Source organism: Rana temporaria, chromosome 1 (assembly GCF_905171775.1).
Source record: "Rana temporaria chromosome 1, aRanTem1.1, whole genome shotgun sequence".
Classification (NCBI taxonomy): domain Eukaryota; kingdom Metazoa; phylum Chordata; class Amphibia; order Anura; family Ranidae; genus Rana; species Rana temporaria.
Window position 1 is genome coordinate 2,089,483 of NC_053489.1, and position 18,883 is coordinate 2,108,365.

Genomic DNA, 18,883 nt, shown 5'->3' on the forward strand with positions numbered 1-18,883 from the left:
CCCCCACCTACACTGTGTACAAGCTTTGGACACAGGGCCAGATTCAGTAAGAGTAATGCCGCGTACACACCATCACTTTATGTGATGAAAAAAACCGACGTTTTGAAAAATGACCGTGTGTGGGGGAAGACATCGTTCTATGTCTTGTGAAAAACTACAAAAAAAATTAAAGCATGCTTCAATTTTTTGTGTCGTTTTTCAAAACGTTTTTTTGTGTCACAAAAAATCACCGCGTGTAGGCTAAAACGACGTTTAAAATGAAGTTTTTAAACCCGCACATGATCAGAAGCTAGTTATGAAGCGAGCTTCAATGGAAAAGAGTGCTGAACGTAACCGCGCTTTGCTAGAGCATTTTGAAAAGTTTCAAAAACATCGTTTTTTTACTTCACAAAAAATGTGTTTTTTTTCATCACATAAAGTGATGGTGTGTACGCGGCATTAGGCCGGCGTATCAGTAGATACGCCGACCTAACTCGGAATTTGCGCTGTCCTAAGTTTAAGTGTATTCTCAAACAGAGATACACTTAAACCTAGCTAAGATACACTTAAACCTAGCTAAGATACGACGGCTTGCGCCGTCGTATCTTAGGGTGCAATATTTAGGCTGGCCGCTAGGTAGCGCTTCCATTGAGTTCGGCATAGAATATGTAAATCACTAGATACGCCTATTCACAAACGTACGCTCGGCTGACGCAGTACAGATACGCCATTTACGTAAGGCATTTTCAGGCGTATAGTTATTCCATCAAATAGCTGGACTAGTAATGTTAAGTATGGCCGTCGTTCCCGCGTCGAAATTTGAAAATGTTACGTTGTTTGCGTAAGTCGTCCGTGAATAGGCCTGGACGTAATTTACGTCCACATTAAAACCAATACGTCCTTGCGGCGTACTTTGCCGCAATCAGAGCTTTTTTTCTCAAGAAATAGGTGCAGGAACTCAACCACGACCCCATTCAAATTTCACAAACAGTAGAAGGGTCTTAAAGGGGCAGTAAATACCAGGATTGCATTACATACAGAGTGCAGAGCTGTCACTTGTAAACACAGAAACTAGACTTCTGTGTTTACAAGTGATTGTGGTGAGCAGGCGCCAAAGGGTCTGAGCCAGAGGTGGTGGAACCGAGTTCCACCTGAAAAAAAGCCCTGGCCGCAATGCACACTGGTATATGTACACGGACGGCGCATGCGCCATTCCTAAAAAACGTCAATCACGTCAGGTCAACCCATATTAACATAAAAACACGCCCCCTCAGCCTATTTTGAATTAGGCACGCTTACGCCCGCCGCATTTACGATACGCCACCGTAACTTAGCAGGCAAGTACTTTGTGAATACAGTACTTGCCTTGCAAACTTACGGCGGCGTAGTGTAAATACGATACGCTACGCCGCCGCAACTATGCGCCCGCCTAGCTGAATTCAGCTACATGTGTGTGTAGCAGATATCCAAAAACCTCCATAGGACAGAGTGTCTTCCACCTCACAGAAGTCCAGCTCCCCAGGACATCAGAGTCAATACACCATCCTTCCCACACTGGAGACCGTGAATGGCTAAACCCAGCTCCCAGAACATCCAAGTCAACACTCTGCCCTTCCCACACTGGAGACCGTGAATGGCTAAACCCATCTCCCAGAACATCCAAGTCAACACTCTGCCCTTCCCACACTGGAGACCGTGAATGGCTAAACCCATCTCCCAGAACATCCAAGTCAACACTCTGCCCTTCCCACACTGGAGACCGTGAATGGCTAAACCCATCTCCCAGAACATCCAAGTCAACACTCTGCCCTTCCCACACTGGAGACCGTGAATGGCTGAACCCAGCTCCCCAGTACATCCAAGTCAACTCTCTGCCCTTCCCACACTGGAGACCGTGAATGCCTGAACCCAGCTCCCCAGTACATCCAAGTCAACATTCTGCCCTTCCCACACTGGAGACAGTGAATGGCTGAACCCAGCTCCCCCAAACCAAAACGTCACCATTCCCACACCTTAGACTACAAATGGCCAAACCCAGCTCCCCAAGACATCACAGAGCCAACTCTCTAGCCTTCCCACACCGGAGATGACAAGTGGCGGAACCCAGCTCCCCAGGCTGTCAAAGAACCAACACTCTGCCCTTCCCACAGCGGAGACAGCGAATGGTGAAACACAGCATTCCAGGACTTCATAGAGCCAACACTCTGCCCTTCCCACAGCGGAGACAGCGAATGGTGAAACACAGCATTCCAGGACTTCATAGAGCCAACACTCTGCCCTTCCCACAGCGGAGACAGCGAATGGTGAAACACAGCATTCCAGGACTTCATAGAGCCAACACTCTGCCCTTCCCACACCTCAGACAATGAATGGCTGAACCCAGCTCCCAGGACTCCACAGAGCCAACGCTCTTGTCCATCCCACACCAGAGACAGTGATTGGTTGAACCCACTGTGGAGACATCACATGGGCCAACTCTTCTCACAGGGCATGCTCTTCCTATACTGGAGAAAGGGAATGGCCAATCCTGGCTCTTCTGGGGTAACATTTTGCCCCCAATTTTCATGGGACATTTTGTAGCCTTGTATTATTCCAACATCCTTCTCCTCTGAATATGGATCACCAGTGAAACGCTGTCATCGCCTTTCCACGAACGCAAACATTTGTCACTCTTTCCATATTTTTGATGAGAACACAGACAGAACACTCTTACTCTTGTGACACAAACATTTATTATCTGGTGCAATACGGCCAATTTATAAATATTATTTACACTGGATACAAAAATAAACATCAAGGATTCCTAAACCCCGGAAATTTCATTCCAAATTCCAAAGCTTGTCCTCCAGGAATTCAGGTTGGGGGTTCTCTACGGCTTGGACAAAGCTGGAGACTCCATCTAATGCTACTGAGGGATCTGACTGTCTTCTCCGAAGGTGAACAATCAATTTCCACCTTCTGAAGATCATATGATGGCTCTTACATCTCTCAGGTAGCCAAGAGAAGTCATCTCTACTGTAGATACGAGTTAGAGGCCCAGAAATCAGAAGAGCCATATTTTATGAAGGTATCTCCTCCCAAGAATGGGCGTGGCCTATCAAGAGGGGAAGGGAAAGGTGGAGGATTCTGGGTCATTTCAGCTAGGCACAAGTGACTTGTGGTGGACATGGCACTCTTGGGGGGGGGGGGGCTGTAGAATGGGGGGGGGGGGTGGTCCATGGGAATGACATTATTGAGCATATCGAGCCTGCAGGTTGTCAATCACAGCTTTGACGAAGTCGGTGGTGGTGGAGTAACCGCCCATGTCTCGCGTCCGCACCTGGGAGGAAGATGATGGGGGGGAAGCGCACACACACACACACGAAAAGGGAAAAGAAAGAACAAAAACAAAATGGCGGATGAATACAGAACTGAAAAGCAATGGAGGCAAAGCAGAGATGAAAATGAAAAGCAATAACAGGGTACATACCCTTCCAAAGAGATGTTACCTACATAAATCTCATTACACCTCCCTCCATGTATAACCCAATGACCCCCTACCAAGCTCCTCAGTCTAGAGTTCCACCTAAAAATGGCCAAGCACCACCAGTGCAGGTCTACAGCCAACTATTTTCCCTTCTTATTCTAACGGCACCTGAAGCCACCAAGAACGTCACATAAGCCGTTCCATCTTCCATGTCATTTACCGATGAGGACTAACAGACCTAAAATGGCATTAAACCCGAGGCTCTGGATGGACAGTTGGATAAATGGCTCTATATTTAGGATGTATCTGGTCTATAAACCCGAGGCTCTGGATGGACAGTTGGATAAATGGCTCTATATTTAGGATGTATCTGGTCTATAAACCAGAGGCTCTGGATGGACAGTTGGATAAATGGATCTATATTTAGGATGTATCCGGTCTATAAACCAGAGGCTCTGGATGGACAGTTGGATAAATGGATCTATATTTAGGATGTATCCGGTCTATAAACCAGAGGCTCTTGATGGACAGTTGGATAAATGGTTCTATATTTAGGATGTATCCGGTCTATAAACCAGAGGCTCTGGATGGAGAGTTGGATAAATGGATATATTTAGGATGTATCCTGTCTATAAACCAGAGGCTCTGGATGGACAGTTGGATAAATGGATATATTTAGGATGTATCCGGTCTATAAGGTGGTATACTGGAGTATAAAAAGACAGAAGACAGGGACAGGCTGAGGAGAACATATCAGAGTAGGAAGGATGGACACGGGTGGAGAAAGATCCCAGACAGACTCAAGGTCTTCTGGCTGTAATATGGGATGGTACGGTCTGGAGTTGTACTGGTAACCAGTAAAATATGGGATGGTACGGTCTGGAGTTGTACTGGTAACCAATAAAATATAGGATGGTACGGTCCAGACTTGTACTGGCCACCAGTAAAATATGGGATGGTACGGTCTGGAGTTGTACTGGTAACCAGTAAAATATGGGATGGTACGGTCTGGAGTTGTACTGGTAACCAGTAAAATATGGGATGGTACGGTTTGGAGTTGTACTGGTAAGGTAACCAGTAAAATATGGGCTGGTACGGTCTGGAGTTGTACTGGTAACCAGTAAAATATGGGATGGTACGGTCTGGAGTTGTACTGGCCACCAGTAAAATATGGGATGGTACGGTCTGGAGTTGTACTGGCCACCAGTAAAATATGGGATGGTACGGTCCAGACTTGTACTGGCCACCAGTAAAATATGGGATGGTACAGTACGGAGTTGTACTGGTAACCAGTAAAATATAGGGTGGTTCAGTCCAGGGTTGTACTGGTAACCAGTGAAATATGGGATGGTACAGTCCAAGGTTGTACTGGTAACCAGTTAAATATGGGATGGTACAGTCCAAGATTGTACTAGTAACCAGTAAAATATAGGATGGTACAGTCCAAGATTGTACTAGTAACCAGTAAAATATGGGATGGTACAGTCCAAGATTGTACTAGTAACCAGTAAAATATGGGATGGTACAGTCCAAGATTGTACTAGTAACCAGTAAAATATGGGATGGTACAGTCCAAGATTGTACTAGTAACCAGTAAGATATGGGATGGTACAGTCCAAGGTTGTACTGGTAACCAGTACAATATGGGATGGTACAGTCCAAGGTTGTACTGGCACAGTGTAGAGTTGTGCTGGTAACCAGTAAAATATAGGATGGTATGGTCCAAGGTTGTACTACCCAGCTAAGGAGCATCAGCTGATCCACGGAGCCAGAACACAGCGCACACCACCAACCCTACCTATCCCACTTCCAACACCAAACTCACAGAACCCCCGACACTTCATATGGAAGGCGCCCCCTATAGAGATCAGATGCATCCTGCACTCTGCACTATTTCTGAACTTACAGGGGTTGTAAAGGAGATTTTTTTTCCCTAAATAGCTTCCTTTCCCTTAGTGCCGTCCTCCTTCACTTACCTCATCCTTCCATTTTGCTTTTAAATGTCCTTATTTCTTCTGAGAAATCCTCACTTCCTGTTCTTCTGTCTGTAACTCCACACAGTAATGCAAGGCTTTCTCCCCGGTGTGGAGAAAGCCTCTTGAGGGGGCGAGCAGGAGGGTCAGGACACTCTCTACTTTGCAGATAGAGAAAGAGGCTGTGTGTTAGTGGGCATCCTGACACTCCTGCTCGCCCCCTCCACACCAGGGAGAAAGCCTTGCATTACGGTGTGGAGTTACAGACAGAAGAACAGGAACTGAGGATTTCTCAGAAGAAATAAGGACATGTAAAAGCAAAATGGAAGGATGAGGTAAGTGAAGGAGGACGGCACTAAGGGAAAGGAAGATATTTACAATTCCTTTAATTCTTTCTATTTATACAAATTGCAAATTAAAATAATATTGAAGCAAAATGGTGTAAAGCAAAACAGAATATAATTAAATAATAATAATAATAAAAAAAAAAAAAAAAAGTACAAAAAAAAAAAAGCAGAAAAACGAAAGCAGCACAGAGGAAACTTCAAATTGGCAGATTTCCTCCAGGGGTAACAATGGATGATTTGGGGTGGTGAATTATCGGGGTCACTTCTTTATAAAGCCATGCAAAGAGTGCAGAACCCCAAACCGGTGCGGCTTCATACACAGGAGAGAGTGCGAGACGAAATTCATAAAGATTACCGGGAGAAGACGGAGGATGGCAACAGGGGGGTGACAGTGATGTTAGAAGGTGGGAGGACTTATATCCGGATGGAGATACAGAGTGGGAGGGTTTATTTCTGGGTGGAGATACAGAGTGGGAGGGTTTATATCCGGGTGGAGATACAGAGTGGGAGGGTTTATATCCGGGTGGAGATACAGAGTGGGAGGGTTTATATCCAGATGGAGATACAGAGTGGGAGGGTTTATATCCGGGTGGAGATACAGAGTGGGAGGACTTATATCCGGATGGAGATACAGAGTGGGAGGGTTTATATCCAGATGGAGATACAGAGTGGGAGGGTTTATATCCAGGTGGAGACAACAGAGTGGGAGGGTTTATATCCAGGTGGAGACAACAGAGTGGGAGGGTTTATATCCAGATGGAGATACAGAGTGGGAGGGTTTATATCCAGGTGGAGATACAGAGTGGGAGGGTTTATTTCTGGGTGGAGATAGAGTGGGAGGGTTTATATCCGGGTGGAGATACAGAGTGGGAGGGTTTATATCCAGGTGGAGATACAGAGTGGGAGGGTTTATATCCGGATTGGAGATACAGAGTGGGAGGGTTTATATCCAGGTGGAGACAGAGTGGGAGGGATTATATCCAGGTGGAGATACAGAGTGGGAGGGTTTATATCCAGGTGGAGATACAGAGTGGGAGGGTTTATATCCGGGTGGAGATACAGAGTGGGAGGGTTTATATCCGGATGGAGATACAGAGTGGGAGGGTTTATATCCAGATGGAGATACAGAGTGGGAGGGTTTATATCCGGATGGAGATACAGAGTGGGAGGGTTTATATCCGGGTGGAGATACAGAGTGGGAGGGTTTATATCCAGGTGGAGATACAGAGTGGGAGGGTTTATATCCAGATGGAGATACAGAGTGGGAGGGTTTATATCCGGGTGGAGATACAGAGTGGGAGGACTTATATCCGGATGGAGATACAGAGTGGGAGGGTTTATATCCAGATGGAGATACAGAGTGGGAGGGTTTATATCCAGATGGAGATACAGAGTGGGAGGGTTTATATCCAGGTGGAGACAACAGAGTGGGAGGGTTTATATCCAGGTGGAGACAACAGAGTGGGAGGGTTTATATCCAGATGGAGATACAGAGTGGGAGGGTTTATATCCAGGTGGAGATACAGAGTGGGAGGGTTTATTTCTGGGTGGAGATAGAGTGGGAGGGTTTATATCCGGGTGGAGATACAGAGTGGGAGGGTTTATATCCGGATTGGAGATACAGAGTGGGAGGGTTTATATCCAGGTGGAGACAGAGTGGGAGGGATTATATCCAGGTGGAGATACAGAGTGGGAGGGTTTATATCCAGGTGGAGATACAGAGTGGGAGGGTTTATATCCGGGTGGAGATACAGAGTGGGAGGGTTTATATCCGGATGGAGATACAGAGTGGGAGGGTTTATATCCAGATGGAGATACAGAGTGGGAGGGTTTATATCCAGGTGGAGATACAGAGTGGGAGGGTTTATATCCGGGTGGAGATACAGAGTGGGAGGGTTTATATCCGGGTGGAGATACAGAGTGGGAGGGTTTATATCCAGATGGAGATACAGAGTGGGAGGGTTTATATCCGGGTGGAGATACAGAGTGGGAGGACTTATATCCAGATGGAGATACAGAGTGGGAGGGTTTATATCCAGATGGAGATACAGAGTGGGAGGGTTTATATCCAGGTGGAGACAACAGAGTGGGAGGGTTTATATCCAGGTGGAGACAACAGAGTGGGAGGGTTTATATCCAGGTGGAGATACAGAGTGGGAGGGTTTATATCCAGGTGGAGATACAGAGTGGGAGGGTTTATATCCAGGTGGAGATACAGAGTGGGAGGGTTTATATCCAGGTGGAGATACAGAGTGGGAGGGTTTATATCCAGGTGGAGATAGAGTGGGAGGGTTTATATCCGGGTGGAGATACAGAGTGGGAGGACTTATATCCGGATGGAGATACAGAGTGGGAGGGTTTATATCCAGATGGAGATACAGAGTGGGAGGGTTTATATCCAGGTGGAGATACAGAGTGGGAGGGTTTATATCCGGGTGGAGATACAGAGTGGGAGGACTTGTATCCGGATGGAGATACAGAGTGGGAGGGTTTATATCCAGATGGAGATACAGAGTGGGAGGGTTTATATCCAGGTGGAGAAACAGAGTGGGAGGGTTTATATCCAGGTGGAGATACAGAGTGGGAGGGTTTATATCCGGGTGGAGATACAGAGTGGGAGGACTTATATCCGGATGGAGATACAGAGTGGGAGGGTTTATATCGAGATGGAGATACAGAGTGGGAGGGTTTATATCCAGATGGAGATACAGAGTGGGAGGGTTTATATCCAGGTGGAGATACAGAGTGGGAGGGTTTATATCCAGGTGGAGATACAGAGTGGGAGGGTTTATATCTGGGTGGAGATACAGAGTGGGAGGACTTATATCCGGATGGAGATACAGAGTGGGAGGGTTTATATCCAGATGGAGATACAGAGTGGGAGGGTTTATATCCAGGTGGAGATACAGAGTGGGAGGGTTTATATCCGGGTGGAGATACAGAGTGGGAGGGTTTATATCCGGATGGAGATATAGAGTGGGAGGGATTATATCCGGGTGGAGACAGAGTGGGAGGGATTATATCCGGGTGGAGACAGAGTGGGAGGGATTATATCCGGATGGAGATACAGAGTGGGAGGGTTTATATCCGGGTGGAGACAGAGTGGGAGGGATTATATCCGGATGGAGATACAGAGTGGGAGGGTTTATATCCGGGTGGAGACAGAGTGGGAGGGATTATATCCGGATGGAGATACAGAGTGGGAGGGTTTATATCCGGGTGGAGATACAGAGTGGGAGGGTTTATATCCGGGTGGAGACAGAGTGGGAGGGATTATATCCGGGTGGAGATACAGAGTGGGAGGTTTATTTCTGGGTGGAGATACAGAGTGGGAGGGATTATTTCTGGGTGGAGATACAGAGTGGGAGGGTTTATTTCTGGGTGGAGATACAGACTGGGAGGGTTTATATCCGGGTGGAGATACAGAGTGGGAGGGTTTATTTCTGGGTGGAGATACAGAGTGGGAGGGTTTATATCCGGGTGGAGATACAGAGTGGGAGGGTTTATATCCGGATGGAGATATAGAGTGGGAGGGTATATATATCTGGGTGGAGACAACAGAGTAGGAGGGATTTTATCTGGGTGGAGACAGAGTGGGAGGGATTATATCCGGGTGGAGATAACAGAGTGGGAGGGTTTATATCCAGGTGGAGACAACAGAGTGGGAGGGTTTTAATCCGGAAGGAGACAACAGAGTGGGAGGGGTTATATCTGGGTGGAGACAACAGAGTGGGAGGGTTTATATCCGGGTGGAGACAACAGAGTGGGAGGGTTTATATCCGGGTGGAGACAGCAGAGTGGGAGGGTTTATATCCGGGTGGAGACAGCAGAGTGGGAGGGTTTATATCCGGGTGGAGACAACAGAGTGGGAGGGATTATATCTGGGTGGAGACAGGGTGGGAGGGTTTATATCCGGAGATACAGAGTGGGAGGGTTTATATCCGGGTGGAGATACAGAGTGGTAGGGTTTATATCTGGGTGGAGACAACAGAGTGGGAGGGTTTATATCTGGGTGGAGACAACAGAGTGGGAGGGTTTATATCTGGGTGGAGATACAGAGTGGGAGGGTTTATATCTGGGTGGAGATACAGAGTGGGAGGGTTTATATCCGGATGGAGATATAGAGTGGGAGGGATTATATCTGGGTGGAGACAGAGTGGGAGGGATTATATCCGGGTGGAGATACAGAGTGGGAGGGATTATATCCGGATGGAGATATAGAGTGGGAGGGATTATATCTGGGTGGAGACAGAGTGGGAGGGATTATATCTGGGTGGAGACAACAGAGTGGGAGGGTTTATATCTGGGTGGAGATACAGAGTGGGAGGGTTTATATCTGGGTGGAGATACAGAGTGGGAGGGTTTATTTCTGGGTGGAGATACAGAGTGGGAGGGTTTATTTCTGGGTGGAGACAACAGAGTGGGAGGGATTATATCTGGGTGGAGACAGGGTGGGAGGGTTTATATCCGGAGATACAGAGTGGGAGGGTTTATATCCGGGTGGAGATACAGAGTGGGAGGGTTTATATCCGGGTGGAGACAACAGAGTGGGAGGGTTTATATCCGGGTGGAGATACAGAGTGGGAGGGATTATATCCGGATGGAGATATAGAGTGGGAGGGATTATATCTGGGTGGAGACAGAGTGGGAGGGATTATATCTGGGTGGAGACAACAGAGTGGGAGGGTTTATATCTGGGTGGAGATACAGAGTGGGAGGGTTTATATCCGGGTGGAGACAGAGTGGGAGGGTTTATTTCTGGGTGGAGATACAGAGTGGGAGGGATTATATCTGAGTGGAGACAACAGAGTGGGAGGGTTTATATCCGGGTGGAGACAACAGAGTGGGAGGGTTTATATCCGGGTGGAGACAACAGAGTGGGAGGGATTATATCCGGGTGGAGACAACAGAGTGGGAGGGATTCAATCCGGGTGGAGACAACAGAGTGGGAGGGATTATATCTGGGTGGAGACAACAGAGTGGGAGGGTTTATATCCGGGTGGAAACAACAGAGTGGGAGGGTTTATATCCGGGTGGAGATACAGAGTGGGAGGGTTTATATCCGGGTGGAGACAACAGAGTGGGAGGGTTTATATCCGGGTGGAGACAAGAGTGGGAGGGTTTATATCTGGGTGGAGACAACAGAGTGGGAGGGTTTATATCCGGGTGGAAACAACAGAGTGGGAGGGTTTATATCCGGGTGGAGATACAGAGTGGGAGGGTTTATATCCGGGTGGAGACAACAGAGTGGGAGGGTTTATATCCGGGTGGAGACAAGAGTGGGAGGGTTTATATCTGGGTGGAGACAACAGAGTGGGAGGGTTTATATCCGGGTGGATACAACAGAGTGGGAGGGTTTATATCCGGGTGGAGATACAGAGTGAGAGGGATTATTTCTGGGTGGAGACAACAGAGTGGGAGGGTTTTAATCCGGGTGGAGATACAGAGTGGGAGGGTTTATATCCGGGTGGAGATACAGAGTGGGAGGGATTATATCTGGGTGGAGACAGAGTGGGAGGGTTTATATCCTGGTGGAGACAACAGAGTAGGAAGGTTTATATCTGGGTGGAGATACAGAGTGGGAAGGTTTATATCTGGGTGGAGACAACAGAGTGGGAGGGTTTTAATCCGGGTGGAGATACAGAGTGGGAGGGTTTATATCCGGGTGGAGATACAGAGTGGGAGGGATTATATCTGGGTGGAGACAGAGTGGGAGGGTTTATATCCTGGTGGAGACAACAGAGTAGGAAGGTTTATATCCGGGTGAAGACAGAGTGGGAGGGATTATATCTGGGTGGAGACAGAGTGGGAGGGATTATATCCGGGTGAAGACAGAGTGGGAGGGATTATATCCGGGTGAAGACAGAGTGGGAGGGATTATATCTGGGGGGAGATACAGAGTGGGAGGGTTTATTTCTGGGTGGAGATACAGAGTGGGAGGGTTTATTTCTGGGTGGAGATACAGAGTGGGAGGGTTTATTTCTGGGTGAAGACAGAGTGGGAGGGATTATATCCGGGTGGAGACAGAGTGGGAGGGATTATATCCGGGTGAAGACAGAGTGGGAGGGATTATATCCGGGTGAAGACAGAGTGGGAGGGATTATATCCGGGTGGAGACAGAGTGGGAGGGATTATATCCGGGTGAAGACAGAGTGGGAGGGATTATATCTGGGTGGAGACAGAGTGGGAGGGATTATATCCGGGTGAAGACAGAGTGGGAGGGATTATATCTGGGTGGAGACAGAGTGGGAGGGATTATATCCGGGTGAAGACAGAGTGGGAGGGATTATATCCGGGTGAAGACAGAGTGGGAGGGATTATATCCGGGTGAAGACAGAGTGGGAGGGATTATATCCGGGTGAAGACAGAGTGGGAGGGATTATATCTGGGTGGAGATACAGAGTGGGAGGGTTTATTTCTGGGTGGAGATACAGAGTGGGAGGAGATACAGAGTGGGAGGGATTATATCTGGGTGGAGATACAGAGTGGGAGGGATTATTTCTGGGTGGAGATACAGAGCGAGGGTGTATTTTTTGGGGGGGGGGGGATGCAGTAAGAGTGTTAAACGATTTTTTTTATACTTGCGGTAAAAATCTATTTCTTGCAGTCCATTGGAGGACACAGAAATTCAGTGGAGTCGGGTTATACTGTCGCCTAGAGGAGGTCAGGACACCGGCAAACAGAAAGGTTGTAAGCCAACCCATTTGACTACCAGCATTCCCGTTTTGAGCAAGAAGGATACAGGGTCAGTATAAAATGAGTGAGATGTGTCCCTCAAAAGAGGGGCCCAGGCGCGTGTCCCTAATGAGCTGGGGATCTGCTGAACGGGGGATACTAATGAGCTGGGGATCTGCTGAACGAGGGTACCAATGAGTTGGGGAATCTGCTGAACGGGGATACTAATGAGCTGTGGATCTGCTGAACTGGGGATACTAATGAGCTGCGGATCTGCTGAACGAGGGATACAAATGATCTGGGGATCTGCTGAACGAGGGATACGAATGAACTGGGGATCTGCTGAACGGGGATACGAATGATCTGCTGAACGGGAATACGAATGAGCTGGGGATCTGCTGAACTGGGGATACGAATGAGCTGGGGATCTGCTGAACGGGGGATACTAATGAACTGGGGATCTGCTGAACGGGGGATACTAATGAACTGGGGATCTGCTGAACGGGGGATACTAATGAACTGGGGATCTGCTGAACGGGGGATACTAATGAACTGGGGATCTGCTGAACGGGGATACGAATGATCTGCTGAACGGGAATACGAATGAGCTGGGGATCTGCTGAACTGGGGATACGAATGAGCTGGGGATCTGCTGAACGGGGGATACTAATGAACTGGGGATCTGCTGAACGGGGGATACTAATGAACTGGGGATCTGCTGAACGGGGGATACTAATGAACTGGGGATCTGCTGAACGGGGGATACTAATGAACTGGGGATCTGCTGAACGGGGGATACTAATGAACTGGGGATCTGCTGAACGGGGGATACTAATGAACTGGGGATCTGCTGAACGGGGAATACTAATGAACTGGGGATCTGCTGAACGGGGGATACTAATGAACTGGGGATCTGCTGAACGGGGGATACTAATGAACTGGGGATCTGCTGAACGAGGGATACGAATGAGCTGGGGATCTGCTGAACGAGGGATACGAATGAGCTGGGGATCTGCTGAACGGGGGATACGAAGGAGCTGGGGGGATCTGCTGAACGGGGGATACGAAGGAGCTGGGGATCTGCTGAACGGGGGATACGAAGGAGCTGGGGATCTGATTGTGTTGTGTTTTTATTGTCTTGCCATAATATGGAGTTAGATATATTTTTGAGACTGTGTGTTTTTTAAGGAAGCCACGCCCCCTCAATTGATATGTAAACAAACCAGTTGGGTAGGTTTTGGAGCTGAAACAGGAAGTTGGTGTATACAGGAAGTTGGTGGGAGGGGCTTGGGGTCTGCGTTTGGACAAAGTTCTAGAAAAAAAAAGCGCTACAATGTAGGCAGTGGTATAACCCAACCGAATTCTTGTGTCCCTCGCTGGACGATGGAGGAAATGCCCTTCATTAGAGGGGGAGGTGGGTGGGGTAATTTGGTGTAGTGGGTGGAGTTAACCTGTTATACAAGCGATACAGAATTGTTATTGGACCTCCACAAACAGTACAAAAAGCAGGCCAGTCTCTCACCTTTCCCTGTTTAATCACTTTCTTCACAGCGTCAGAGATGAGGGTGGAGTGATATTCCAGGCTGGAAATAAAAAAACAGAATTCTCGTCATTCCCGACCAGCAGCCATATTGTTATATTAAAGAGTGACTCCGCCTCCTCCGATAGGTCAACCCTGGAAGACTGAACTACCTTTTTACAATTTTCTGGGTTCTCAGCAGACTCCACCCCCGAGGAGTGATCTGCATACAGACGCCCTCTGGCAGGAGTGAGACCCCCACCCCCAGGGGAGTGATCTGTATACAGACTCCTTATGGCAGCAGTGAGACCCCCACCCCCATGATCTTTATACAGACTCCTTCTGGCAGCAGTGAGACCCCACCCCCGGGGGAGTGATCTGTATACAGATGCCCTCTGGCAGCAGTAAGACCCCACCCCTGAGGAGTGATCTGTATACAGATGCCCTCTGACAGCAGTGAGACCCCACCCCTGAGGAATGATCTGCATACAGACTCCTTCTGGCAGCAGTGAGACTCCACCCTGAGGAGTGATCTGTATACAGACGCCCTCTGGCAGCAGTAAGACTCCACCCCGAGGAGTGATCTGTATGCAGACGCCTTCTGGCAGCAGTAAGACCCCACCCCCGAGGAGTGATCTGTATACAGACGCCCTCTGGCAGCAGTAAGACTCCACCCCCGAGGAGTGATCTGTATACAGACGCCCTCTGGCAGCAGTAAGACCCCACCCCCGAGGAGTGATCTGTATACAGACGCCTGACAGCAGTAAGACTCCACCCCTGAGAAGTGATCTGTATACAGACGCCCTCTGGCAGCAGTAAGACCCCACCCCCGAGGCGTGATGTGTATACAGATCCCCTGAGGCAACTGAAGGGGACCCCACACCCAGGGAATGATCTGTATAAAGACGCCCTCTGGAAGAAGACCCCACCCCCACAGAGTGATGTGTAGACAGACACCCCCCCACCAATATGGCCGCAGACAGCACAGTGTCACATACACAGGCCCCAAGTCACATGACATACTGGAGGGGACACATTGGCCGTCACTTACTTGAGGTGGCGTAACATGTTTGTGGCGGTCAGTAACATGGCGGTTGGATTGGCGATATTCCGGCCCACGGCCTGGGCGAAGGGATGGCGGGCCCCCTGGGGAGACAGAACAAGCAGCATGCTGGGTAAATGTTTGGCTTGCAGCCTCCTGGGTCGGATGAATGAGAGAATTATGGGAATCCAGCCGACCCCGCCCCTACAGCATGAACTCACCGTCTCAAACACGGCGTACTCCGCGCTGTAACTCTCCCCGGGAACCACACCGGCTCCTCCCACCAGACCCGCCGCCAGGTTATCAATGATGTTCCCGTACAGATTCGGCATCACCAACACGTCAAACTGATATGGATTCTGTACCAGCTGTGAGAGAAACACCAATTACTACACAGAAGGGTGAAGGGGGAGTGTTCTGTGGGTGAAGGGGAAGGGTGAGTGCCCTACAGGTGAGGGCGAGTGCCCTGCGGGTTAGGGTGAAGGGCGAGTGCCCTGCGGGTTAGGGTGAAGGGCGAGTGCCCTGCGGGTTAGGGTGAAGGGCGAGTGCCCTGCGGGTTAGGGTGAAGGGCGAGTGCCCTGCGGGTGAGGGTGAAGGGAGAGAGTCCTGCGGGTGAGGGAGAGTGTCCTGCGGGTGAGGGTGAATGTCCTGAGGGTGTGATGTGGATGAGGGTGAAGGGAGAGTGTCCTGCGGGTGAGAGTGAAGAGGGAGTGTCCTGTGGGTGAGGGTGAAGAGGGAGTGTCCTGCGGGTGAGGGGGAGTGCCCTGCGGGTGTAATGTGGATGAAGGGAGAGTGCCCTGTGGGTGAGGGTGAAGAGAGAGTGTCCTGCGGGTGAGGGTGAATGTCCTGCGGGTGAGGGGGAGTGTCCTGTGGGTGTAATGTGGATGAGGCTGAAGGGAGAGTTTCCTGCGGGTGAGGGTGAAGTGTCCTGTGGGTGATGGTGAAGAGAGAGTGTCCTGCGGGTGATGGTGAAGAGAGAGTGTCCTGCGGGTGAGGGTGAAGAGAGAGTGTCCAGCAGGGGGGGTGAAGGGGGAGTGTCCTGCGGGGGAGGGTGAAGGGGGAGTGTCCAGCAGGGGGGGTGAAGGGGGAGTGTCCTGCGGGGGAGGGTGAAGGGAGAGCGTCCTGCGGGTGAGGGGGAGTGTCCTGCGAGTGAGGGTGAAGGGGGAGTGTCCAGCAGGGGGGGTGAAGGGGGAGTGTCCAGCAGGGGGGGTGAAGGGGGAGTGTCCTGCGGGGGAGGGTGAAGGGGGAGTGTCCTGCGGGGGAGGGTGAAGGGAGAGCGTCCTGCGGGTGAGGGGGAGTGTCCTGAGGGTGTGATGTGGATGAGGGTGAAGGGGGGAGCATCCTGCGGGTGAGGGTGAATGTCCTGTGGGTGAGGGGGGGGGAGTGCCCTGCGGGTGTAATGTGGGTGAATGGGGAGTGTCCTGTGGGTGAGGGTGAAGGGGGAGGGTCCTGTGGGGGAGGGTGAAGGGGGAGTGTCCTGCGGGTGAGGGTGAATGTCCTGCGGGTGAGGGGGAGTGTCCTGAGGGTGTGATGAGGGTGAAGGGAGAGTGTCCTGCGGGTGAGGATGAAGGGAGAGTGCCCTGTGGGTGAGGGTGAAGAGAGAGTGTCCTGCGGGTGAGGGTGAATGTCCTGCGGGTGAGGGGGAGTGTCCTGAGGGTGTAATGTGGATGAGGCTGAAGGGAGAGTTTCCTGCGGGTGAGGGTGAATGTCCTGTGGGTGAGGGTGAAGTGTCCTGTGGGTGAGGGTGAAGGGGGAGTGTCCTGCGGGTGATGGTGAAGAGAGAGTGTCCTGCGGGTGAGTGTGAAGGGGGAGTGTCCAGCAGGGGGGGTGAAGGGGGAGTGTCCTGCGGGGGAGGGTGAAGGGGAGTGTCCTGAGGGTGTGATGTGGATGAGGGTGAAGGGAGAGTGTCCTGCGGGTGAGGATGAAGGGAGAGTGCCCTGTGGGTGAGGGTGAAGAGAGAGTGTCCTGCGGGTGAGGGTGAATGTCCTGCGGGTGAGGGGGAGTGTCCTGAGGGTGTAATGTGGATGAGGCTGAAGGGAGAGTTTCCTGCGGGTGAGGGTGAATGTCCTGTGGGTGAGGGTGAAGTGTCCTGTGGGTGAGGGTGAAGGGGGAGTGTCCTGTGGGTGAGGGTGAAGAGAGAGTGTCCTGCGGGTGAGGGTGAATGTCCTGCGGGTGAGGGGGAGTGTCCTGAGGGTGTGATGTGGATGAGGGTGAAGGGAGAGTGTCCTGCGGGTGAGGATGAAGGGAGAGTGCCCTGTGGGTGAGGGTGAAGAGAGAGTGTCCTGCGGGTGAGGATGAATGTCCTGCGGGTGAGGGGGAGTGTCCTGAGGGTGTGATGTGGATGAGGGTGAAGGGAGAGTGTCCTGCGGGTGAGGATGAAGGGAGAGTGCCCTGTGGGTGAGGGTGAAGAGAGAGTGTCCTGCGGGTGAGGATGAATGTCCTGCGGGTGAGGGGGAGTGTCCTGAGGGTGTAATGTGGATGAGGCTGAAGGGAGAGTTTACTGCGGGTGAGGGTGAATGTCCTGTGGGTGAGGGTGAAGTGTCCTGTGGGTGAGGGTGAAGGGGGAGTGTCCTGCGGGTGATGGTGAAGAGAGAGTGTCCTGCGGGTGAGTGTGAAGGGGGAGTGTCCAGCAGGGGGGGTGAAGGGGGAGTGTCCTGCGGGGGAGGGTGAAGGGGAGTGTCCTGAGGGTGTGATGTGGATGAGGGTGAAGGGGGGAGCATCCTGCGGGTGAGGGTGAATGTCCTGTGGGTGAGGGGGGGGAGTGCCCTGCGGGTGTAATGTGGGTGAATGGGGAGTGTCCTGTGGGGGAGGGTGAAGGGGGAGTGTCCTGTGGGGGAGGGTGAAGAGGGAGTGTCCTGTGGGGGGGGGGGCGAAGGGGGAGTGTCCTGGGGGGGGGGGGGTGAAGGGGGAGTGTCCTCACCTGCATGCAGCAGTTATCGATGATGATTGTCTCGTATTGGATTTTGGGATACAATTCCGCCACCTCCTTACAGCACTGCAGGAACAGACCGTCACCCAGCTTCCTGATTGGTGGAAACAGATCACAGGAATTAGTCACAGAGAAGGTAATGAACAATTTACTATGTGAGAAGGATGAGGGCGTGTCACAGTAATAGAGGAACCGCCTACAGCTATGTTTCCCCGCCCATCCTCCGGTTGTGTAGAGGAGGTGATGACCTCAGACCTCCCTGGGAGGAAGGAACCATAAAGAGGGGGGAGAGGTTTCCCTTCCAATCCGAGCGCTCCCTCCCCCACACCGTCAGAGGAGTGACGGAACGACCCCTCCCCCCCCCCCCCCCCCGGGACTCACATGATGTTGGCTTTGTGGACAGCGGTGACTTTGGAACGTCCTTTCTTCGTGGCGTAATCAAAGGCAAACTTGGCGATCCGGTTGGACTTCACTCTGGTGATGATCTTCAGACATTCGATGACTCCGCTGACACTCTACACCCCAAAACACACCAAATCCATCACACAAGGGCTGCTATGAGGTGCACCTCCCCCACATACCTTCAGTGCCCCCCCACGTCCAATCAACCTCCTTCCTCCCCCAACCACGTCCAATCAACCTCCTTCCTCCCACCAACCACGCCCAATGTACCTCCTACCACCCCACAAAAACGTCCAATGTACCTCCTATCTCCCCCAAACCACGCTCAATGTACCTCCTACCCCCAACCACGCCCAATGTACTTCCTACCTTCCCTAAACTACGTCCAATCAACCTCCTACCCCAAACCACGCCCAATGTACTTCCTACCTCCCCCAAACTACGTCCAATCAACCTCCTACCCCAAACCACGCCCAATGTACTTCCTACCTCCCCCAAACTACGTCCAATCAACCTCCTACCCCCAACCACGCCCAATATACTTCCTACCT

The 18,883-nt window shown here is 50.8% G+C and overlaps 1 protein-coding gene across 2 annotated transcripts in view; it reads right to left on the reverse strand.

Moving 5' to 3' along the window:
- IDH3B (isocitrate dehydrogenase (NAD(+)) 3 non-catalytic subunit beta) overlaps positions 1-18,883 on the reverse strand; it is a 28,728-nt gene that overhangs the window by 3,527 nt on the left and 6,318 nt on the right. The window contains exons 7-12 of one of the 2 annotated variants that reach the window (XM_040332277.1): positions 18,312-18,445; positions 17,922-18,024; positions 15,223-15,369; positions 15,011-15,105; positions 13,963-14,023; positions 2,693-3,298 (exon numbers count right to left, since the gene is read on the reverse strand). In XM_040332277.1, coding sequence (XP_040188211.1) covers positions 3,209-3,298; positions 13,963-14,023; positions 15,011-15,105; positions 15,223-15,369; positions 17,922-18,024; positions 18,312-18,445 — 630 coding nt within the window. In that variant the 3' untranslated portion in view covers positions 2,693-3,208. Of the gene's footprint in view, positions 1-2,692; positions 3,299-13,962; positions 14,024-15,010; positions 15,106-15,222; positions 15,370-17,921; positions 18,025-18,311; positions 18,446-18,883 lie in introns of those variants that run through there. The other variant, XM_040332361.1, reaches the window with a different exon arrangement.